The sequence below is a fragment of the Arvicola amphibius genome, chromosome 3 (genome assembly GCF_903992535.2).
Source record: "Arvicola amphibius chromosome 3, mArvAmp1.2, whole genome shotgun sequence".
In the NCBI taxonomy this organism is placed as follows: domain Eukaryota; kingdom Metazoa; phylum Chordata; class Mammalia; order Rodentia; family Cricetidae; genus Arvicola; species Arvicola amphibius.
Genome location: NC_052049.1, coordinates 147,094,998 through 147,114,127, shown reverse-complemented (window position 1 = coordinate 147,114,127; position 19,130 = coordinate 147,094,998). Strand labels below are relative to the sequence as shown.

The following is a 19,130-nucleotide window of genomic DNA, read 5'->3' as shown; positions in this document are numbered from 1 at the left end:
GTTTATGACTTTGCTGGGTTTGCATTCACACACACACACACACACACACACACACACACACACACACACACTGTCCCCACCAGTTAGGTCCTGTCTAAAATGAAGTTCTTTCTCAAAATGGAGTTTGTTCTGCTCCTTCATCCTCCAAGGCAGTCTAGGCTTCATCTTCACAGCTTCATGAAACATCCTCTCGGTCTCTAGTCAGGGACACCCTATCAAATGCCTGGCCTCAGGAGCTTTCTTAGTCGTGGAGGGAGATTCCATAACCCATTTTTTGTATCCTTGACTCTAAAGTCAGAACCAAGTGGCCAAACCTGTTTTCTGTGGCTAGAGCATGCTCCCCATCACTCCACTACATCTTCACCAGCGTTCTGGTTTTGATGGTTTCCTTCACTACCTAAGCTTGGCTGTCTTAAAATTCCATCTGTAGACTGGGCTGGCATGGAACTCAGAGGTCCTGCTGTCTCTGCCTCCGGAGTGCTGGGATTAAAGGTGTGTGCCAGCACACCAGGCTCTAAGCTTTTCTTTTCTCTTTTCTTTTTTTTATAAATTTTATTTGATGAGGAATAGATTTTTATGCAAAACTGCTTTGCCTCGGTGTTTGCACAGGGAGAGGGAGAGGAAATAAGGATGAGAACATTGTGAAGCAACACTGTACAGCGATAAGCTTTCTAAGGAACGGAAGAGCACGTTTTCCCACATTGTCTTCAGTCCAGTAGAGCCCAGGTTCTGGTGCCCTCGCTCACAGTCCTCAATGGAGACACTTCAGGCTTTGCTCAGCACATTCTTCGGGGCTCTGGTTACCTCATCAGCACTCAGGTTGTTCAGAGACACATTCTTCCCTTGGCCAAAAGCGTAGCAGACCCAGAGCTTGGGTTGCACCTCCGAACAGTCGCAGATTAGAATGGGCAGGCCGGGGTACGCCTTCTTCAGCTCCACGTACTGGGTGAAATCCCTCACTCCCTGGCTGCCGGGAGAAAGCTGGCGTAAGTGGATGCAAATCTCACGCAGCCCCAGCTTGCTCCTGCCGCGGCGGCCACCATCTTTGCTAGCCTTCTTTTCTTTTTTTATGTGCATTAATGTTTTGCCTACATGTAAGTCTGTGTGAGGATGCCAGATCCCCTGGAACTGGAGTTTCAGACAGTTGTGAGCTACCTTGTGGGTGCCGGGAATTGAATAGGGATCCTCTAGAAGAATAGTCAGTGCTCTGAAGCATTGAGCCATCTCTCCAGCTCCTCTAAGCTTTTATTCAATTCCTTTTCACAATTTGGAAGATATCTGGGCGGGATCTTGCCTTGGGGTCACCACTCGCTTTATTACATTTAACATTAGGATTTTCTTTAATCTGTTCCAGAATTCTTCTAGGAAATGCTTGTTTTCTTATAACTGAGATGCCAATGGCACATATTTTATGGCATAATCCAGTGTGGCACTGCCTTTGGGCAAGGCATGTGAAAACAGACTCATTGGCTGGGAAAGATTTGCAACAAGCCTATTCTCACAATGCATTAAACTAAAACTAACTAAACTAAAACCAAACTAAAAAAATTACATGCAGTGCTTAGTTTCTTGCAGTAGGAGAGAGGTCTTCTATCCAAAGTACTGATGAAAACCGCAGCTCACTCTGCTCCGTGTAACTAAGATATTTAATACCAATATGAGGATTATTTGCATAGATGGCAGGAAAAGTTTAAGTTCTTTAAAGTGCTATACTTCATCCGACTTTTAAGACAGAGGACACTGAGCAATGCGTTCTTCCGCATAACAGAAGCTTCTGCTCAGAATGCAGAATGTTTTGAAACTTATCCAAGAGTGAGCCCAGTTCCTCTGCGTATCCTAAATTTATTATGTGAGAATGACACCTTTAGCATATGCAGTGGTACCGTGTGCCACTGTGCCCTCTTAAAAGATTCAAATAGTTATCATCCTTAAGTTGAAAATCTTATGGCAGAATTTGCAACTGCTTTTTATGTGAGTATCAATAGTTCAGTGAAGTAAGCCAGAAAAAAAAAATAGAAGGTTGTTATAAGGAACTCCAGAGTATAAGCCAGCAGGAGGGAAATGCTGGCCCTTTTTAAAAACTGTCAACAAAAAAAAAATCATAGCACCATTTTTTAAAGTCATGAGACAGCCCAAAGTGTCAAATAAAAACACTGAATTGTTACAAAACAAAAATAATTGATGTTATATTACCCAGAAAAAAATATATAATTACATTTACATCAGCATAAATATGGAGTATTAATGATTTAAAAAATAAAAAATAAACCCATGCACAACACACTAGGATCTGGAGTTACACCCACAATTCTGAAAACTCCCACAGCTCTGATATTCCTAACAAACTCTTAGGTTAGGGAAAGCTATGTGTCTGAGTCCACATGAGCACAACCCTCCCATCTCACAGCTGAAATGGTAACCCATAGATGCTGCCTTCAAAGTGTTAATAAATAAAAGCAGTGTTCGCTCCATGGGCAATGGAGCAGTGTGCACTCAGTGTGCGATGGAGCAGTGTGCACTCATGTGCGATGGAGCAGTGTGCACTCATGTGCGATGGAGCAGTGTGCACTCATGTGCGATGGAGCAGTGTGCACTCCGTGTGCGATGGAGCAGTGTGCACTCCGTGTGCGATGGAGCAGTGTGCACTCTGTGTGCCATGGAGCAGTGTGCACTCATGTGTGATGGAGCAGTGTGCACTCCATGTGCAATGGAGCAGTGTGCACTCCGTGTGCAATGGAGCAGTGGGCATTCCATGTGCAATGGAGCAGTGTGCACTCCATGTGCGGTGGAGCAGTGTGCACTCCGTGTGCGGTGGAGAACTGTGCACTCCGTGTGCGGTGGAGAAGTGTGCACTCTGTGTGCAATGGAACAGTGTGCACTCCGTGTGCGATGGAGCAGTGGGCATTCCGTGTGCGGTGGAGCAGTGTGCACTCTGTGTGCAATGGAACAGTGTGCACTCCGTGTGCGATGGAGCAGTGGGCATTCCGTGTGCAATGGAGCAGTGTGCCAAGGCAGCATCTCACTCACCAGGCCCATTTTCATGGTCCTCTGTCTCTTTTTCTGAGAGTAACAAAAGGTGATGAGGTGGTAAACACACAGAAGCTCTGTTCTGTCCTGGGTGGTTTTTAGCTCTGGCTATCCCTGGATATCACAGTCTTCAGTCTGGAGAACCAGTGGACAGGCAAACATGGAAATGAGTTGCGCTTGTACCTTCAGTTTCCAAAGCAGTAAGAAAGATTTCAAATGAGACATCACTAAATGAAATCGACAGTATTCATCAATGGACGCACAGCAGCCAAAGCTAATGTAAAGAAAAATGCAATTCTAAATAGCATTCCCAGAGCATGTGACAAAAATATCCCTCTTGCTCATCACTAATGCGTTATCATCCACTCAGCCCCCCAGTTCTTCTGCCTGGGACCTTCCAGTCACTTCTAACTCCCCTGTAGCAGAACAAACGTTCTAAGACAGTGATCCCCAACCTTCCTGATGCTGCGACCCTTTACTATACTTCCTCAGGTTATTTTATTGCTACTTCATAACTGTAATTTGCTACTGTTATGAATTTTAATGTAAATATCTGATATGCAGGCTCTCTGACATGGGACCCCCAGATGAGGTTGTGACTCCCAAGTTAAGAACCAGTGTAAGCTAAGCAACCTATGAATTAGGAAGAGATTGAAGCCATGCACAGGCTCAGCCATGTGGCACTGCCAACCAACCCTTGTCCCCCTCTGCCCCTCCTCCTGCTCACTTTTAATAAAAGAATAATAAAGAGTTACAAGGTAAGTTAGGCCCAGAAAAGCTAAAGTACCTTACCAAAGTATTTTAATTCTTACATGTTTGGTTGGGAGCACTGAGTATCAGGAACTACACCCAGGGCCTCAATGAGCATGCTCGGCAAGCACTCTACCACTGAGCTACAGCCCCAGCCTGAATTCTAGGTTATTTTATTTTGTCTTGGGTTTTTTGTTTGTTCATTCTTTGTTTTTCTGAGACAGGGTCTCATACAGCCCAGGCTGGCCTCAATCTCACACAATATATTGAATGATGACTTTGAACTTCCGATCCTCCTGCATCCGCTTGAGCCCAGGGATCACAGCCATGCAACATTATGTCCAATTTTACTCAGTGGTAAGTGTCAAACCCAGAACTTCATCCATGCTAGGCAAGTACTCTACATACTGAGCTGTACACCCCTAGTCTCTGAACTCTAGTCTTTAAATGAGGAAACCTTTATATACAAAGATAATTTGTCTTTCAGTGGCCTTTCCAATCTGTTTCCTAACACTTATCGTAGACAATGAGCATAACAAATGATTGCAGAGTACAAGGTACTGAAGGTGAATGCAGGGTTCTTTGGGCAGGAAAGGGGAGAACACATCCTTTGCCAACACCCGCTCCCTGCTCTTTTGTTTATATAGTCTTCCTGATGGAATGTCTCCATTGACATTCATGTCCCCACTGACGTTTAAAGGAAAATCTGGTTGCAGTAGAGGACACACGGTCGGCTGCCTTTTCTATGGTCCTTCACTTCTGTCCCTGCTAAGTTTCAGAGACACAGTATAGATACTGACCATGGAAAGCGCTGTTTATAGTTTCTTAGAGCTAAGACTATAAATAAGAAATAAAAAGAGAAGGGAATGGGGAGGGGAGGAGAAGGAAACAAATTATAAATGGGGAAAGACTATTGGTTAGAGGTGTACACTGTGGTAGAGAAATACAGGACGGTGCAGAAGACGAAGATATAACAGCCTGGTCATGTGAGACACAACTATTAAGTGTAGGCGGAGGCTGCCCAGACCACAAAATAATCACTCAGAAACTATATTATTTTCAATACTGTTTGGCCAATAGCTTAAGTGTATTTCTGGCTTACTCTTATATCTTAAATTAACCCATTTCTACTATTTTATATTTTGCCACAAGGCTTGTGGCCTACCAGAAAGGTTCCAGCTGGCAGCTCACATCTTTCCCCTCTGGCGGCTACATGGCATCTCCCTGATTCTGCCTACTCTCTCCCTATATATCCCTTCCAGCCTGGCTAAATTCTGTTAAACCATTGGCCAAAAGCAGCTTCTTTATTAAGCAATAAAAGCAAAAGATATATAAAAGGACTTCCCACACCAATTAAGTACAAAGTGTAAATAAATAAATAATAATAAATGAAACTATAAAACAGAATATACTTTGCCGTCAGCTTGAGCTTTTCCTGGTATGACTGAATATGGCTTCTTCCACCATTCCCCTAGTTGTTTTATGCGTGGGCTCTGCACACAGGAGAGAGCTGCTATCCTTAGTAACTCAACTGGAAACTGGAGGCATTGTGAGGAACTCCTCTTTCTGTCAGAGCCCCCCCCCCCCCAGCGCTCCCCAGGTACAGTATTATTGCTGGTGCCTGGTGAGCCAGCTTCACACTTTCCACTGAACTTCGTCAGTGTCCAAGACTTTGACAGTTCCTCGGCCCTCTGTGATCACCCCAGCTGGATCATGACTGTTTTGGGTTTATTTTTCTTCCTTCCTTTTCTTTTTGGCCTGCCCTAAGCTCAGCACACTTCTTGAGTTCTCCAGCTGTTACTCACTGTAAAGGTAGTGCCTTATTAGACTTTCAGCTGGAGCATCCGGAAAGTCTCTGCTTCAGGGTCCCTTGCCGCGCTTCTGCCGCACAGTCTGTCCAGCAAGCCCAACTCTGACAGCCATCTCTCTGCCTGCCTCCATCCACGTAGGGTGTTCCCAGCCCATGAACAGTGCCCACAGGTCCCCGTCTCCTGTCTCATAGCCAGGAGGGACTGTGCCTACCTGGTGTCACGGCTAACCCCACTGCAGTTTGATATCAATGAGCAGCGGCTCTTGACTGCTTTTGGGCAGAAGATTTTATGTGTTTCCTGTAGTCAGAATTTTCTTTGGGCCACCAGCTCACAAGTACCAACATGGAGACTTATTATTTATGAGGCTTGGCCTTAGCTTAGACTTTTTCCCAACTAGCTCTTATAACTTAAATTAACCTGTTTATATTGATATATATGTTCTGCCACATGGTTCATTACCCCTCCTTTTTACCATATGTCCTTTACGGCCTCCCTGGTGTCTCTCCCATGCCTAGATTTATCCCGAGTGCCTCTCTTTGCCAGGAAGTCCCGCCTCTTCTCTCCTGCCTAGCTATTGGTTATTCAGATCTTTATTAAACCAAGATGACACATCTTCACACAATGTAAGCAAATAGTCCACAACAGTCTCCCCTCAGCTTCTTTATTTTTCCTTCGGCTCTTTCTGTCATACAAAGAGTCAATTCTTTTTACCCTGGCCCTACTTTAGCTGGTCACACAGAGGCAGCTTCTAATCCACCATCAATAGAAAGTTCTACTAGCTGAAAATACAATAAAGCAAGTTCCCTGGGGATCCATGTGATTATTTTCATAGATCCACCTGAGAGGGAAGTCATAGAGTTAAGTCTTAGATTAATTTTTAAATCTTCAGTTGTTTTAACATAGCTAACCTATTTTAGTAGACTCAGATGGGAAAGTTGAAAGGAAAAGGAGTGAAGAGGTGAGGAAAGAATTTTTCTTTAAGTACTCACAGAGATAAATAAATATCATACCTCAAAATTCAGGAATTTTTTTGTTGTGAGATAATTCTTTTGTACACTGTGAAGATGTGTCTCTGTCTAAGGTACCTTATGACTGGTTTAATAAAGAGCTAAGTGGCCAATAGCTAGGCAGGAGAGAATAGGAAGGACTTCCGGGAAGAAAGGGAAAAGGACAGGATTAAGCTAACAAGACGCAGATTCAGGCATACAATGCAGAGGAGAGGGAATAAGTCACGTAGCAGAATATAGATTAATTCATATAAGTTAATTTAAGTTGTCACAGATTCTGGGGAACAAGCCTAAGCTAAGGCCAAGCACTCATGATTAATAAGAAGTCTCCATGTCATTATCTGGGAAGTAGCAGTGCAAAGAAAGCCCAGCTATACTTTTTAATGGTTCACAGCATCATTGGATACCTGACAGCCCAGAGCGCAGACCTTGTGGCTAGAAGAGACTGAACAGAAGCCAGGACTAGTACTACAGTTCTTCAGGGCAGCAATGATGCCCAGACTCTCTGAGACCTTTAACCTCAGCTGCCATCCCAGGGAGATGGGTTGCCTGTGACATGGGCAATACTTCTTGTCTCCTTGGTCCATGGTGTCTCCTAGACTGAGCTCTTCTGGCCCAAGTCACACAGGCACACATTACAGGGCTCCTCATCTCTCACCCCTGAAGCAGAGCCAGGGTGAGGCTGCCAACATGACAGAAGAGAGCACCCCTAAAGGCAGTATTCAGTATCTTGTCACCTCTGAACAGCACAACACAGGAAAAGACACTGTCTTTCTATAAAGAAGTTGGGATAGACCCAAGGTAGCATCAGGCCAGATATGGGAAGGAATAGAGAGAAAGCATCTTCTGCTGCTCCCTTAACACCAAACCAAATACTGAAGGATGAGATACCTGAGAGCTTCACACACACACACACACACACACACACACACATCTTTTACAAAACAGGAACAAATAATGGAAAATAACATTTTTATTCTGGGGGACATACATGCATCTTTAAAAAAAAATCCTTCTGAGGAGGGGAAATAAAGAGATAAATTCACCACCATTCTAATCGTCTTCCCCACAAAGATCAGGCAGGGAGGTTCACACGCCTACACAAGCTAGAGATTTACACACTGACACAAACTCCCGCCTGTTGCAGACATTCCCCCGGAACTCCCCAGAAAGGGAAACAATTGATTTTCAAAATCATCAGAGGCAATCATCAGCTGTAGGGTGAAAACAGTCACACTTGACTTTCTCGAAAGGCTAGTCTTAGATGAAGTCCTTGGAAAATAAATCATAATCAATGTTCCACCAAGTACAGAAGGATGAAACAAAAAGTGACAAGAACTGGAGAGTGTCGAAGGGAGCCCATGGCTCCATTCTCACAGGGATGGCAGCTGATGTCTCCGCAGAGGTCACAAGAGGACAGCTTCACCTTGGAGTTGTAGCTTCTCACTGCCTGTCTCCCTGTTTAAAGAGGCAGACACCTGGGTTACATGTCTCCTTTGTCGGGAAACAAAGTGGTTTTAGTGGTTTTGCTAAGCATAAATCATGAGATGACCACGCTTCACAAAGTGAACTTTTATCAGAAACAAATGAAATGCTCAGGAGGCACAGATGGTAACCAAATGCCAAGACACAACGTGTCCAGCCCATTCTATCTACAATCAGTTGACCAGCATTAGAAGACAGCACATTGGCTGCAGCTCTCCACTGCAAACACCACCTTAACTGGAGAGGGAAAGACTTTAGATTTTGAGTCGTTTAATCTTCTCGAGAGTTTATTTGGGGACGATATTTTCCATGCCAGTAGACCTCCTTGGAAGTGTCTGACCTAGACGTTAGTAAGCGAACTGAAGGATGAAGGGATTTATCTGTACCTGTTGTTACACAGGGGCGGACTGTCAAACTCTATTCGCTCCAGGTACAATTCATAGCACAAATGGATAGTGTTTAACTACATAAACAACCAATCACAAAATTATAAACTCACCAAAATAAAAACAGCTACACTTCAGTGTTTTAAAACAGAGCACATACTAATAACTACTCAATTGGGGGTACAAGTTATAGTACAGATAATACTTTAAAAACTATGTAAGGTACATATCACACTATAAAAATCTCAATACAAACAAAACATTTCATTTTATAATTTTAATTAAATTCTATTTTTAATTTTTCATGATTTTTTGAAGATTTTTCCAACATCACAAATGTATCTCCAGCTACTTAAAAAAAATAGTAGGTTTAATTTTTCTTATCTTTTCCCCAATCTCACCAAAAAAAAATGATAGCAAGGGACTGTCATTAGATCCCCACAATACAGTCTATAACTTCACCTCAAGAAAAAGGTCCTGCCGGGCGGTGGTGGCGCACGCCTTTAATCCCAGCACTCAGGAGGCAGAGGCAGGCAGATCTCTGTGAGTTCGAGACCAGCCTGGTCTACAAGAGCTAGTTCCAGGACAGGCTCCAAAAAAGCTACAGAGAAACCCTGTCTCGAAAAACCAAAAAAAAAAAAAAAAAAAGAAAAAAGAAAAAGGTTCTATGCCTATGTTCTTATATATCCCATAAGACCCTGGGTATATCCTCATCATTGACAGAGGCTGGGATATCCCATAAGACCCTGGGTGTATCCTCATCATCAACAGAGGCTGGGATATCCCATAAGACCCTGGGTGTATCCTCATCATCAACAGAGGCTGGAAGCAAGGAACAAGAGGGGTTGGCTTTTGTCCTAGGAGACAGAACTACCTGGAGCCATACTTTGTCTTGAATGCTCTAACAAGCATTACCAAAACTGCGAGCTGGTTCACCTTATCTCAGTGAAATTCTCTCAGCCCGTCTCTTGCACTCCAATGTCTCTGAACACCATGGGTGCTCATTCAGAAAGAAGCTTTAATATTGGAAACTGTAGCAGGATTGCGCACTTACAAAGCTTCACTCTGAGTGTCAGCTTTCATAAAGAATTTGGGAGTCCGCCAGGACAGCTGACTGCTTTCGTGTTTTACATCATCCCTAGTTTATAAAATGCTACCAGTCATATCAAAAAAGTTCAAATTATCATTCCAAGAACTCAGTTTTTCTTGATACCAAAAATAATGCATCTCCTTCATCCAAACTTATCCCTCCCAACCAACTGTCCTACAGAACCAAAGCAGTGAGAGGCCACTCTCAATGAGCAAAGTTCCTGGCTTGATTTCTAAAGTCTTAGGAACCCCAGACCCCACTTACTTGGTTCATAGTAATCCACTATAGATACTGAAGCATCTTGAGTATTTGAAACTTTGAAGTTTCTCTCAGCAGGAATAGCAACACAAAACTGGGTTTCATTTACCTTGAAAAATACAAAAGATTAGAAGGGGCTGTCACACTATGGTTCATAGGTTCATAGGGACTTTTTCTTTCATTTTAGGAAACAGAAGCCAGTTCCTAGGGAGGCTTTCTGCCTGCGGGGGGGTACTATAGTTAAACTAATCTTATTTAAATCCAAAACAATCCTTAAAAGATAGGAATGCCTCTTAGTCTTATTTAGTCCCTAAAGGGATCGTCAAGATTTAGAATTATTTAGTAAACATCCAGCCTGTTCCCAGGGCAACCCAAATCCCTCTCAGGCAGTGCATCTTAATTCTAGCTGCTGCTAATGGCTGGAAGAGGCCTAGCTCTGCAGACAGTGGTCCGCCTATAGGCGCATTACAGATAGACCTCAGGTGAAGGGGCGCATACCACAATTAATGAGGGACTGATATTATATGTGTAAATGACCATGATTTACTCTTGGTGAAATATAAACTGGTCCAGCTAACGTGGAAAATCAGTGTGGATGTTTCTGTATGCATGTACAAAACACAGATGTACATACACATATCCATTATATGTATACATGCACACACATGATCCCATGACAAAGATATACCACTCGTGCGTATGTACTGAAGGGACTCTAAGTAGACAACACAGAGATACCTGCCTGTCTACGTTTCGTCCTGCACTTTTCATAACAGTCAGGAAATGGAACCAGCCTAGATAGCCATCAATAGATGAACAAATCAAGAAAATGTGTAATATATATATATATATATATATATATATATATATATACAAAATGGAAGGCCAATTTAGCCATAAAGAAAATTAAAATAAAGGCATTTGCAGGAAAAGAGATGGAATTGGAAACTATTGTATTTAACAAAGCAAGGCCCAGAGTGATCAATATGTTTTCTCTCATCTTCAGGCCCTGATATTTTCTGCATGAGAGGAGGAGGTGGGAGACATGAAACTAGAAAGGGGACTTCCAGGAAAAAGAGAAGAAAGAGCCTGGTGTGAGGAAAGGGCGATGGAATGTATGCGAACTGAAAGCAGGAACCGGGTACTGGGAGAGGGAAAAGGCACTGGTTAGAGTGAGCAGAGCAGAGGAAGAAAACTTTACAAAACCGTGGACATATGTAGGTGCCGTAACGAAGCTCATTGCTTTGTTTGTCCACTTATGAAAATGATTTTTAAAAATGATGTTTAAAAGCTGCTTATTGGGGGAGGGGAAATGGCTCAGTCAGCAAAGTGTCTGTTGTGTAAGCACACGTCCTGAGTTCACACATACACAAAGCCAAGCATGACAGCATGAGCCTGTAATCCAGCACTCAGGAGGTGAAGATAGGCAAATCCCTGGAGCTTGTTGACTGGCCAGCCGATGTGAATCAGAAACTCCAATGAGAGATCCTGACTCAAAACAATAAGGTAGAGAGTAATTGGGAAGACAGCCAACATCAATCAACTTCTGGTCCCCACATACACATATACACCAAACATACAAATGAAAGAAATTATCTTCCAAATGATTGTATAATGTTATACATATATGTGTGTATGCATAATGTATATGCACGATAGTTCAATAAATAATTACTAGGCTTTTTAAAAAGACCTTCCTTGGCTCATCATTAATCATAACTTTCATTAATTTCATAGTGAATTTTTTTTAAGTTTGTAAGTGTTTGTGGTGTGTGTATGTCTGTGTGGTGTACATGCATTTGTGTAGAGGGGATACATTTGCTTATCCATATGGAAGCTATAAGGATAAGGAAACGGGCATCAAGCATCCTACTCTACCAATCTCCAATTTATTCTTATGACCCAGAGTCTCTCACTGAACCTGGAGCTAGAGCGACAGCCAGTAAGCCCCAGCGATACTCCTGTTTATGCCCTCCAAAGTGCCGGGGTTGCAAGCTTGTGTGGTCACACCCAGCTTTTTACATGGATCCTGAGGATTGGGACTCGGGTCATCACATTTGTACAGACAGTGCTCTTACCCACTGAGCCATCTCCCCCGCCGCAGTGATGACTTTTTTTAATGGAAAAAAAAAAACATATAGTTAACATACCAAAATCATTCAAAAACAAAAAGCTTACAGAAAACGTACTTAACGGGTGGCAGGCTCCTAAACGCAACACATAAGACCTTTATCAAAACTAGCTTGATGAAGCATCTTACTACTTACAGAATCTAAATAAAGGTTGAGTTTTCCGGGATCATACTCTACTTTCTTCACCGTCTCACTCAGAGGAATCGCACCTGAAGGCACAGTGAAGCCACTGAGCAGGTTAACCTCCATAAGGGCCATGCCACTCCTGTTCGAGCCCAAAAATCTACACCAAAGAGATGAAGAAGAAAGAAAAACAAATGTTCTTTATGCAAAAGCTAAAACTACAAAATATTATTCTAAATACTGCTCTAGCACAAGTAAAATTCACTGTAGGACATTTTTAAACAACGCATTCTGTTCTTACAGCTGTGGCAGTCTTCCATCTCTCAGTGACAAGTGGAAGGACAGCTAACTTGGTCCCTTAAATAGGACAGAGAGCCTGCAGCGAAGCAGGTGTGTGCTTGCGGGTTGGAGCGGGTCCAACGCACAACCATCCAATAGATTCTAGTGGTGTTTTTATACTGGCCCTAAACTAAATATTTCTCAAAACATTGACATTCTCTCATAAGTTGACAGCACCTACCTTTCCAGCTTAAATCAACAAATGGAAAAAAAAAGGGTATCCCTTGGCCACTCAGGGCAGACCCCAGTCTGAGACACAGAGGATTCTCAACCACCATTTTCTGAATAAATGAACGAATGAATCAATCAATCAGAGAGAAAAGTGGGCATATTACTGACTGGAAAGGACTATTCTAGTAAGACCTAAATGAGATGTATGTAAAAATTTTGTTCAATATCTGGCATATAGGTTTGTGATACAAATAAATTCATCCTGTTGATAGTAAATAGTAATTGCATGATGTTTTTATTATTTAATTGAGACCTAGTTAAGAGAGAACAATGGACGTCCTATTTCCTTCCCCGCTGAGAAGGAAGGCACTATAGAAATGGTACTAGTGCCAGCTGCTGGTCAAAATGCACTAGGGGAGGAATGGGGCGAACATATGGGTCATTTTACCCCAGCCAGACAATTACATCCAAAGATAAGCCAGATGGTGGTGACGGTGGGAAGACATGGTTCAGGCAATGGCTAAGAAAGCTGAGCACCTAGATCAACACCCAGAGATGACCCTCAAGAAGCATCAGGGGGTTCTAGCCAAACAACGTACTGAGTTCAACCACAGTGCCCTGGGATATTTGAAAGGAGCAGACACCAGGTCCTCACAGCCAGGGCGTTCTAACAGTTAGCCTCTCACTGAATACCAACCAATGCTGTGGCAAAAAAAACAGACCGATAGAACTGAAATTGTAAATTCTCTTGATTCAACAACTTTCTAATGGTTGTTCTCAAAATCACATGCACAAGATGACTGAGAAGCTGGGGAGGACAACTTCGCATCTCTACTGTAAAGCCAGCATGTCTGGAGAAAGGAGATCCTCGGGTGCTCTGGATGCAGGCCAATTGTAGAACCACTCTGGGAACTTAAGTTACCAGGACACAATTACCCAAGACCAGAATCTTCTAAACTGAAGTGCTGTCACTACCTAAAACAACTATCCTTCTTGACAGATTTGCACCCTGTTATAAATTTTGGGCCAAAAGTATAAAAGTTAAAGATAAATCTGAACCCTAAATGATACTACTTCAACAAAAAAAATCATTTGTAGCATTACATATGGCTGGATATTTTACAGTTTTCCTAAACTAGGCTTGAGTTTTATTAGCTTTTATTTGTATCCCCACTCATCCCAGGATTTTTACTAGATTTATAGCAAGAGGTGTATACCCCCTCACTTGGAGTGGACCTCAAATATAATCATAAAGTGGTTAGTTAGCCCCCAAATCCTTGGTCCATTATTGTGCCAATGGGCAAATCTTGCCCGTTGGGTTAGAATTGTAACACACATGGTCTACAGCAGGGTGAGACCACTGAGGAGTTTTCTCCCCCTACAGCCTACATAGCACCTACATAGCACCTACATAGCACAACTTAGGAAGAACACTGAAAACTAGCCAGGAGGGCGAGAGCTGCCAGTTCATTCCACCTTGATCTATGTCCCGTGACCAGAATGTGTAGGGCCTTCATCAGTGGGGTCTTTACCATCTGGTTCTGATGCACCACCAAGAACAACGGCAAAGCCTGCCTACTTGGGGGTCCTCTGAGACTTCCGCAGTCAACAGCTCCCAGGGAGGTGTCCCACAGCTGGTGCTGACGTTCTTGTTTACAAGTTTATGACAAGATGGCTCATCTGGTAAAGATGTCTGCCACACAAGCTTGGTAGTTAAGAGTTCGAGTCATAGGTGGAAAAGCAGAACCAACTCCATAAAGTTGTTCTCCAACTTCTTAAGAATCTTAGTACTTGTACCATACATAGCACGGGGACATGAGCGAGTTCATCTCAGCAGAAGGTTGCAGCCATCCTGGAGGAGGAAGCTGCTGTTGCTCATTTTTGCGCACACTGCCAACACATACTGAAAACATAAGGAGACTGTGTCATCCCCCTGAGCCTCACCCCTTTACCACTTGCATGGGTTGAGACATCAGGCAGCTGACATGGCAGTGCCCATGTCAGCAATGTGTTCGCCCAGGGCTTTCTCGCATCCCCTCAGTAAAATCAAGAATTAAAGAATTTGATGTTTTTCTACCCAAATTTATAACAAATACAAAGAAAACGTATGACCAATTTTAGCATGACTAAAAAGGGTTTAAACTTTCTTTCTGCGCTTCTGGTTGTAATCTGTGGGGTGCTGGGATGAATGATGAAGTCTCTTAAGTGACTCCTTAACCAACCTCATTTGATAACCATACAAATTAAGCCTGCAAAGCTATTTTCTTGAAGGCACTGTTCAGCAGGTACCTACCTTGTGCACACACTCAAATTCATGCGATTGACATCATCTTCTTCATCATTCACATCAATCTCTAAATCAAAAGCTTCTTTATTCTCAATAGATCTCCATCTTCTAAAAGAATCTGAACTATTCACATTATAAACAACATTAAACTGCAATAAATAAAAAAATTGGCATAAGTGAAGTCATGGATCTTGGAGGAAAACCAACAACTATCACTTTATTAAACCACCAAATGTCCTAACTACATTCTAAATATTTGTCCTTATAACCACAGATTTCCTTCCCCATCAAAAACACTATTTTTGAAAATTAACATATGGGATAAACTAGCAGTAAGGTGTTTGCTATAGTCTAAATAGTAGGTAATAATTCTTTCTGTAATGAAGTCAATTAGATTTATAGTCAAACTAAAAATAAACAGCTAAAAAAAGCATCATTATCCAATGCTTTTATAGATGTTTGTCATTTTTATTGAGAGAACTATTAGACAACATTTCAAAGTAAATGGCAGAATACCAGAGATGATGCTTATGGATTATTTTCTCAAGGAATGGAAGACATTCTCCTGAGGATAAAAGGGAAAGCTACAGACAACTTTCTTGAAAGTATTTACTGACATATAATTAATTTGCTAATTTCTAAGTTTTGTTTCCCAAATGGAACCTTGGAAACTCCCAGGAAGACAAATCAAACTAAAACACCACCTGTGAGACTGCCAAGGATTCCTTCTCATCATAAAACATTTTTCAAAGACGATAAAACAAGTGGCAGACGTCAGTCCACTGAGTCGTCGTCAGCACATCTGCTGTGCCTGTCTCTGATGTGAAAGGTGCCGAGGGAACACTGGAGCAGTGTCCGTCTCAAAGCCACGCTAACTCCGAAACTTTAGCAATGCACTCACATTTTCCTAGCTTGCCTCATCCTAAACAGAACAGAACTTTTAAATATTTAATGCACCCACTTATTTTGGAACCAAGTTCATAAATTTTAATATTACTATGTAATGCTAAATTTCCCTTTAATTCTACTTGAAACATAGGCATAAAAGCAAACATCTAGAACCCTTCTCAGCTTTATACACTTCAAATTATCTCGTGCTAAGCCTTCTCTCCTCAAACCTAAGAGCTCTAGTCCTTTTTTTGCCACAACAGAAATTTGCATCATCTTTCTGGTTGAGGCACTCCGGACATTTTCCAACTCTTTTTAAAACTATAACAATTAATACCGAGTATAATATAACTAGGACGACTCCTGGAGCAGCTTTCTGACCTCTAAAAGCTGTGTGTTACCTGCAGCCTTTCCATGGCATGCAACCGTCCCTTTAGGGACCAGTGTCATCAAGCAAGATGACTAAGCTCGTCACTATGGCAATGATTAACATCTGTCTCTAAGTACTGGAGGTTGTGGATGGCTGGCGGGAAAGCTCAGGTAGCCACTCACAGAACTTCAAAAGAACTCATTCATCATAGCTTAGAGTTGTAGAACTCAAGTAAGTAAACATCTACTGCAAACCTGAGCACTCTCTTTCCAGGGCACTGATAAAAATATTAACAAAGACTATCTCAATTCTCATTTCTACACGATTAATATTTTTATATTTTCCCTCTTTCATGAGAATAGGCTATCAGTCCCTCTCTCTTGTCTTCTGAATTTTGATACAGACACTGGTTAGCGAACATTCTGACCAGAAGGTCTGCGTTTGCCACTGCCCTTCAAACCTCAAGCAACAGTCATTTAATTCAATGATTTGTCTACGTGTCATTGATCAAGAACAGCTTCCAACAATGCTGTAATTCCAACAAATGTGATGATTAAAGAATACTGAGTTCCCAGGACTTCTGGATTGACTTTTTACACTGAACGGCAGTTTTGGGACTAAGAGTTTCCTATGGTCTTCAATAAAGATCCACAAAAATTATCCTGTTTTTCTTTCCTTCTCACAGAAAAACATTCCATTTCACTATACTTATTCTTCCTTGGTGTTTTTTAAAGAGGCTTTCTGTGTCTTGCATGATGTCTGTATCATGCAAAATGATCTTAGAGGACCAGAGAGCTGGGTCAGCCAATTAGCGTGCTTACTGCGCAAGCCTGAGCATCTTAGTTCTTCCTTCAGAACCCACAGTGCAGGGAGAAAGCAGACCTCCACACATGCACAATGGTACATGTGCACCAACACACACACACACAAGCCAAAAATAAATAAATAGATTTTTCCTTCCAAAAATCTTAGGAATTATTTGGCAGTTTCCAAATTATATCTGTTTGATACGGTGTGTCTTTTCTATTGCGTGGTATGTGCAGCTGTGCTAGTTAGCTTTCTTCGGCTTGACACAAATGCAGACATCCAGAAAGAGGAAATTTCAGTTGAGAAATTACCTCCATTTGATTGACCTGTGGCCATGTCTGAGGGACAGGCATATTTTGATTAATGTTTGATCTGAGAGGGTCAAGGAACCCTGAGCAAGTGGCCCTGGGCTGTATAAGAAAACAAGCCGAGCAAGACAAGGAGAAAGCCGGTGCGCCGAAGTCCTCCATGGCCTCAGCTTTGGTTCCTGCCTCCCCGGTCCTTCCCTGACTTTCCTGGGTGATGGTCTGTAACTGGAATGAGTAAGCAAATGAACCCCGCCATCCCAGTCACTTTGGACCATTGTTTTTCACAGCAGTAGAAAGCAAAGAAGATACTGCCCTCTCAACGGAAGTAACCATACCAGTATTTTTTTAAAAGTAACTTCTTGAACTATTTTTAAAAAGAGAGAAAACTGGGAGAGACAATGGGCAGGATAAGTGTGCCATAACTAAGGACATGAATATGATCAAAAGAGGTTATACGTACTTATGAAAATGCCATACTCAAAACTATTTAATATATTTAGTAGGAGTTTTTAAAAATACTTTTCTCTCTAGTAGGCATTTTATTAGCTTCTAAGTGGCTGTTTGGTTTGTTTCCACCCAAGTCATTATCATTTTTGGCCTTATCATTTATTCTCTTGGGTTTCCATTAGTATTATTGCCCCATGCTATGGTTTTAGGGTAATTACTGCAGTCAGTACTTTTCATACTGTCTCCTTTGTAATTCCAGCACTTATTATGCCTTCAAAAGCAGATTTATTGGCATTTTCGACCTATATCATGGCTCCAAACATAATAACGCTTGAATTTCTTTATTTGTTATTTTATGAGGTTTTACCATAAGGAAACACACTGTCTATCAACTTACAAAGCCATACTAACCTTCATATTCTTAGATGAATATTAAGAATTTATAAGTAAAGTACATTTGTATCAGTTAAACACAACAAATTCTATCAACTATCAACATTATAACTTTTTAGTTCCATATTAAATTTTAATGATGTATGCGTGCATGTGTGTTTGCATGTGTGTGTGAACACACACACAGAGGTTAGAAGTGCAGGGTTCTTCTAGAGATGGAGGTATAGGCAGTTGTGAGCACCTTACACGGGTCCTTTGGAAAAGCAGAATTTGCCCTTAAACACTAAACCATCTCTCTAGCCCATTAACATCATAATTTCTGAACTGTGTTTTCAAATATGACAAAAATGTAGAAACCAGGCAAGATGGCACATGCTGAAATCCCAGCACGTGGGAGACTGAGGCAGGAGGATCACAAATCTGAGACCAGCCTGGACTATAATTTAAATATATTATTAACTGTGTCTGCATAGCAAGACTGTGCCTCAAAAGGGGAAAAAGGTTTCCCAAATGTTCACATAAATCTCACTGGAAGATCTCAGCACTACCTTCAAAAAGCAAGTAATCTCCAAGAGATGTTTTTCAAGCAGATTGTCAACACAAATAAGTCTTGTCTACTCACTAGTTGGTAACATCTCCAATACTTATTAAAGAAAAATGTATCTTGCCTAAGTCACAGAAGCAAATTATTAAGAATTCTATTCATTTTTATTATATTTTTACTTATTTATTGTGAATAAACAAAATGTTAGGCATGGCATTTGTGTCATGACTCCTCCCGCCATGTGGGTCCCAAGGATCAAAAGGAAGCTTGACAGTAAGCACCTTTATTGAATGAGCCATCTTGCCAGCCCTCAATTAGAATTTTACACAAGCTATCTAAGTTAACGTTTTAGTAAAGAATTGTTACTGAAAGTCACATTTAACTGCAAAAATAGGCAATCATATATACATACCTGGCAAATAGCGAATCCCAAACCATGAGCAGAAACATTAACTTCAGTGGGCTCCAGCACAGCAAGCTAAAGAAAAGTGAGAAAAATGAGAGAGA

General features: G+C 41.7%; 1 protein-coding gene across 2 annotated transcripts in view; it reads right to left on the bottom strand.

The window, feature by feature from the left end:
- Positions 1–7,550: 7,550 nt before the first annotated feature.
- The window catches only part of Cd109 (CD109 molecule), a 101,633-nt gene continuing 90,053 nt past the window's right edge, over positions 7,551–19,130 (bottom strand). For both annotated transcript variants that reach the window (XM_038322836.1, XM_038322837.1), the window contains 5 exons: positions 19,036–19,101; positions 14,873–15,015; positions 12,082–12,229; positions 9,821–9,923; positions 7,551–8,053 (listed from right to left, as the gene is read on the bottom strand). In XM_038322836.1, coding sequence (XP_038178764.1) covers positions 7,887–8,053; positions 9,821–9,923; positions 12,082–12,229; positions 14,873–15,015; positions 19,036–19,101 — 627 coding nt within the window. In that variant the 3' untranslated portion in view covers positions 7,551–7,886. The remainder of the gene's footprint in view (positions 8,054–9,820; positions 9,924–12,081; positions 12,230–14,872; positions 15,016–19,035; positions 19,102–19,130) is intronic.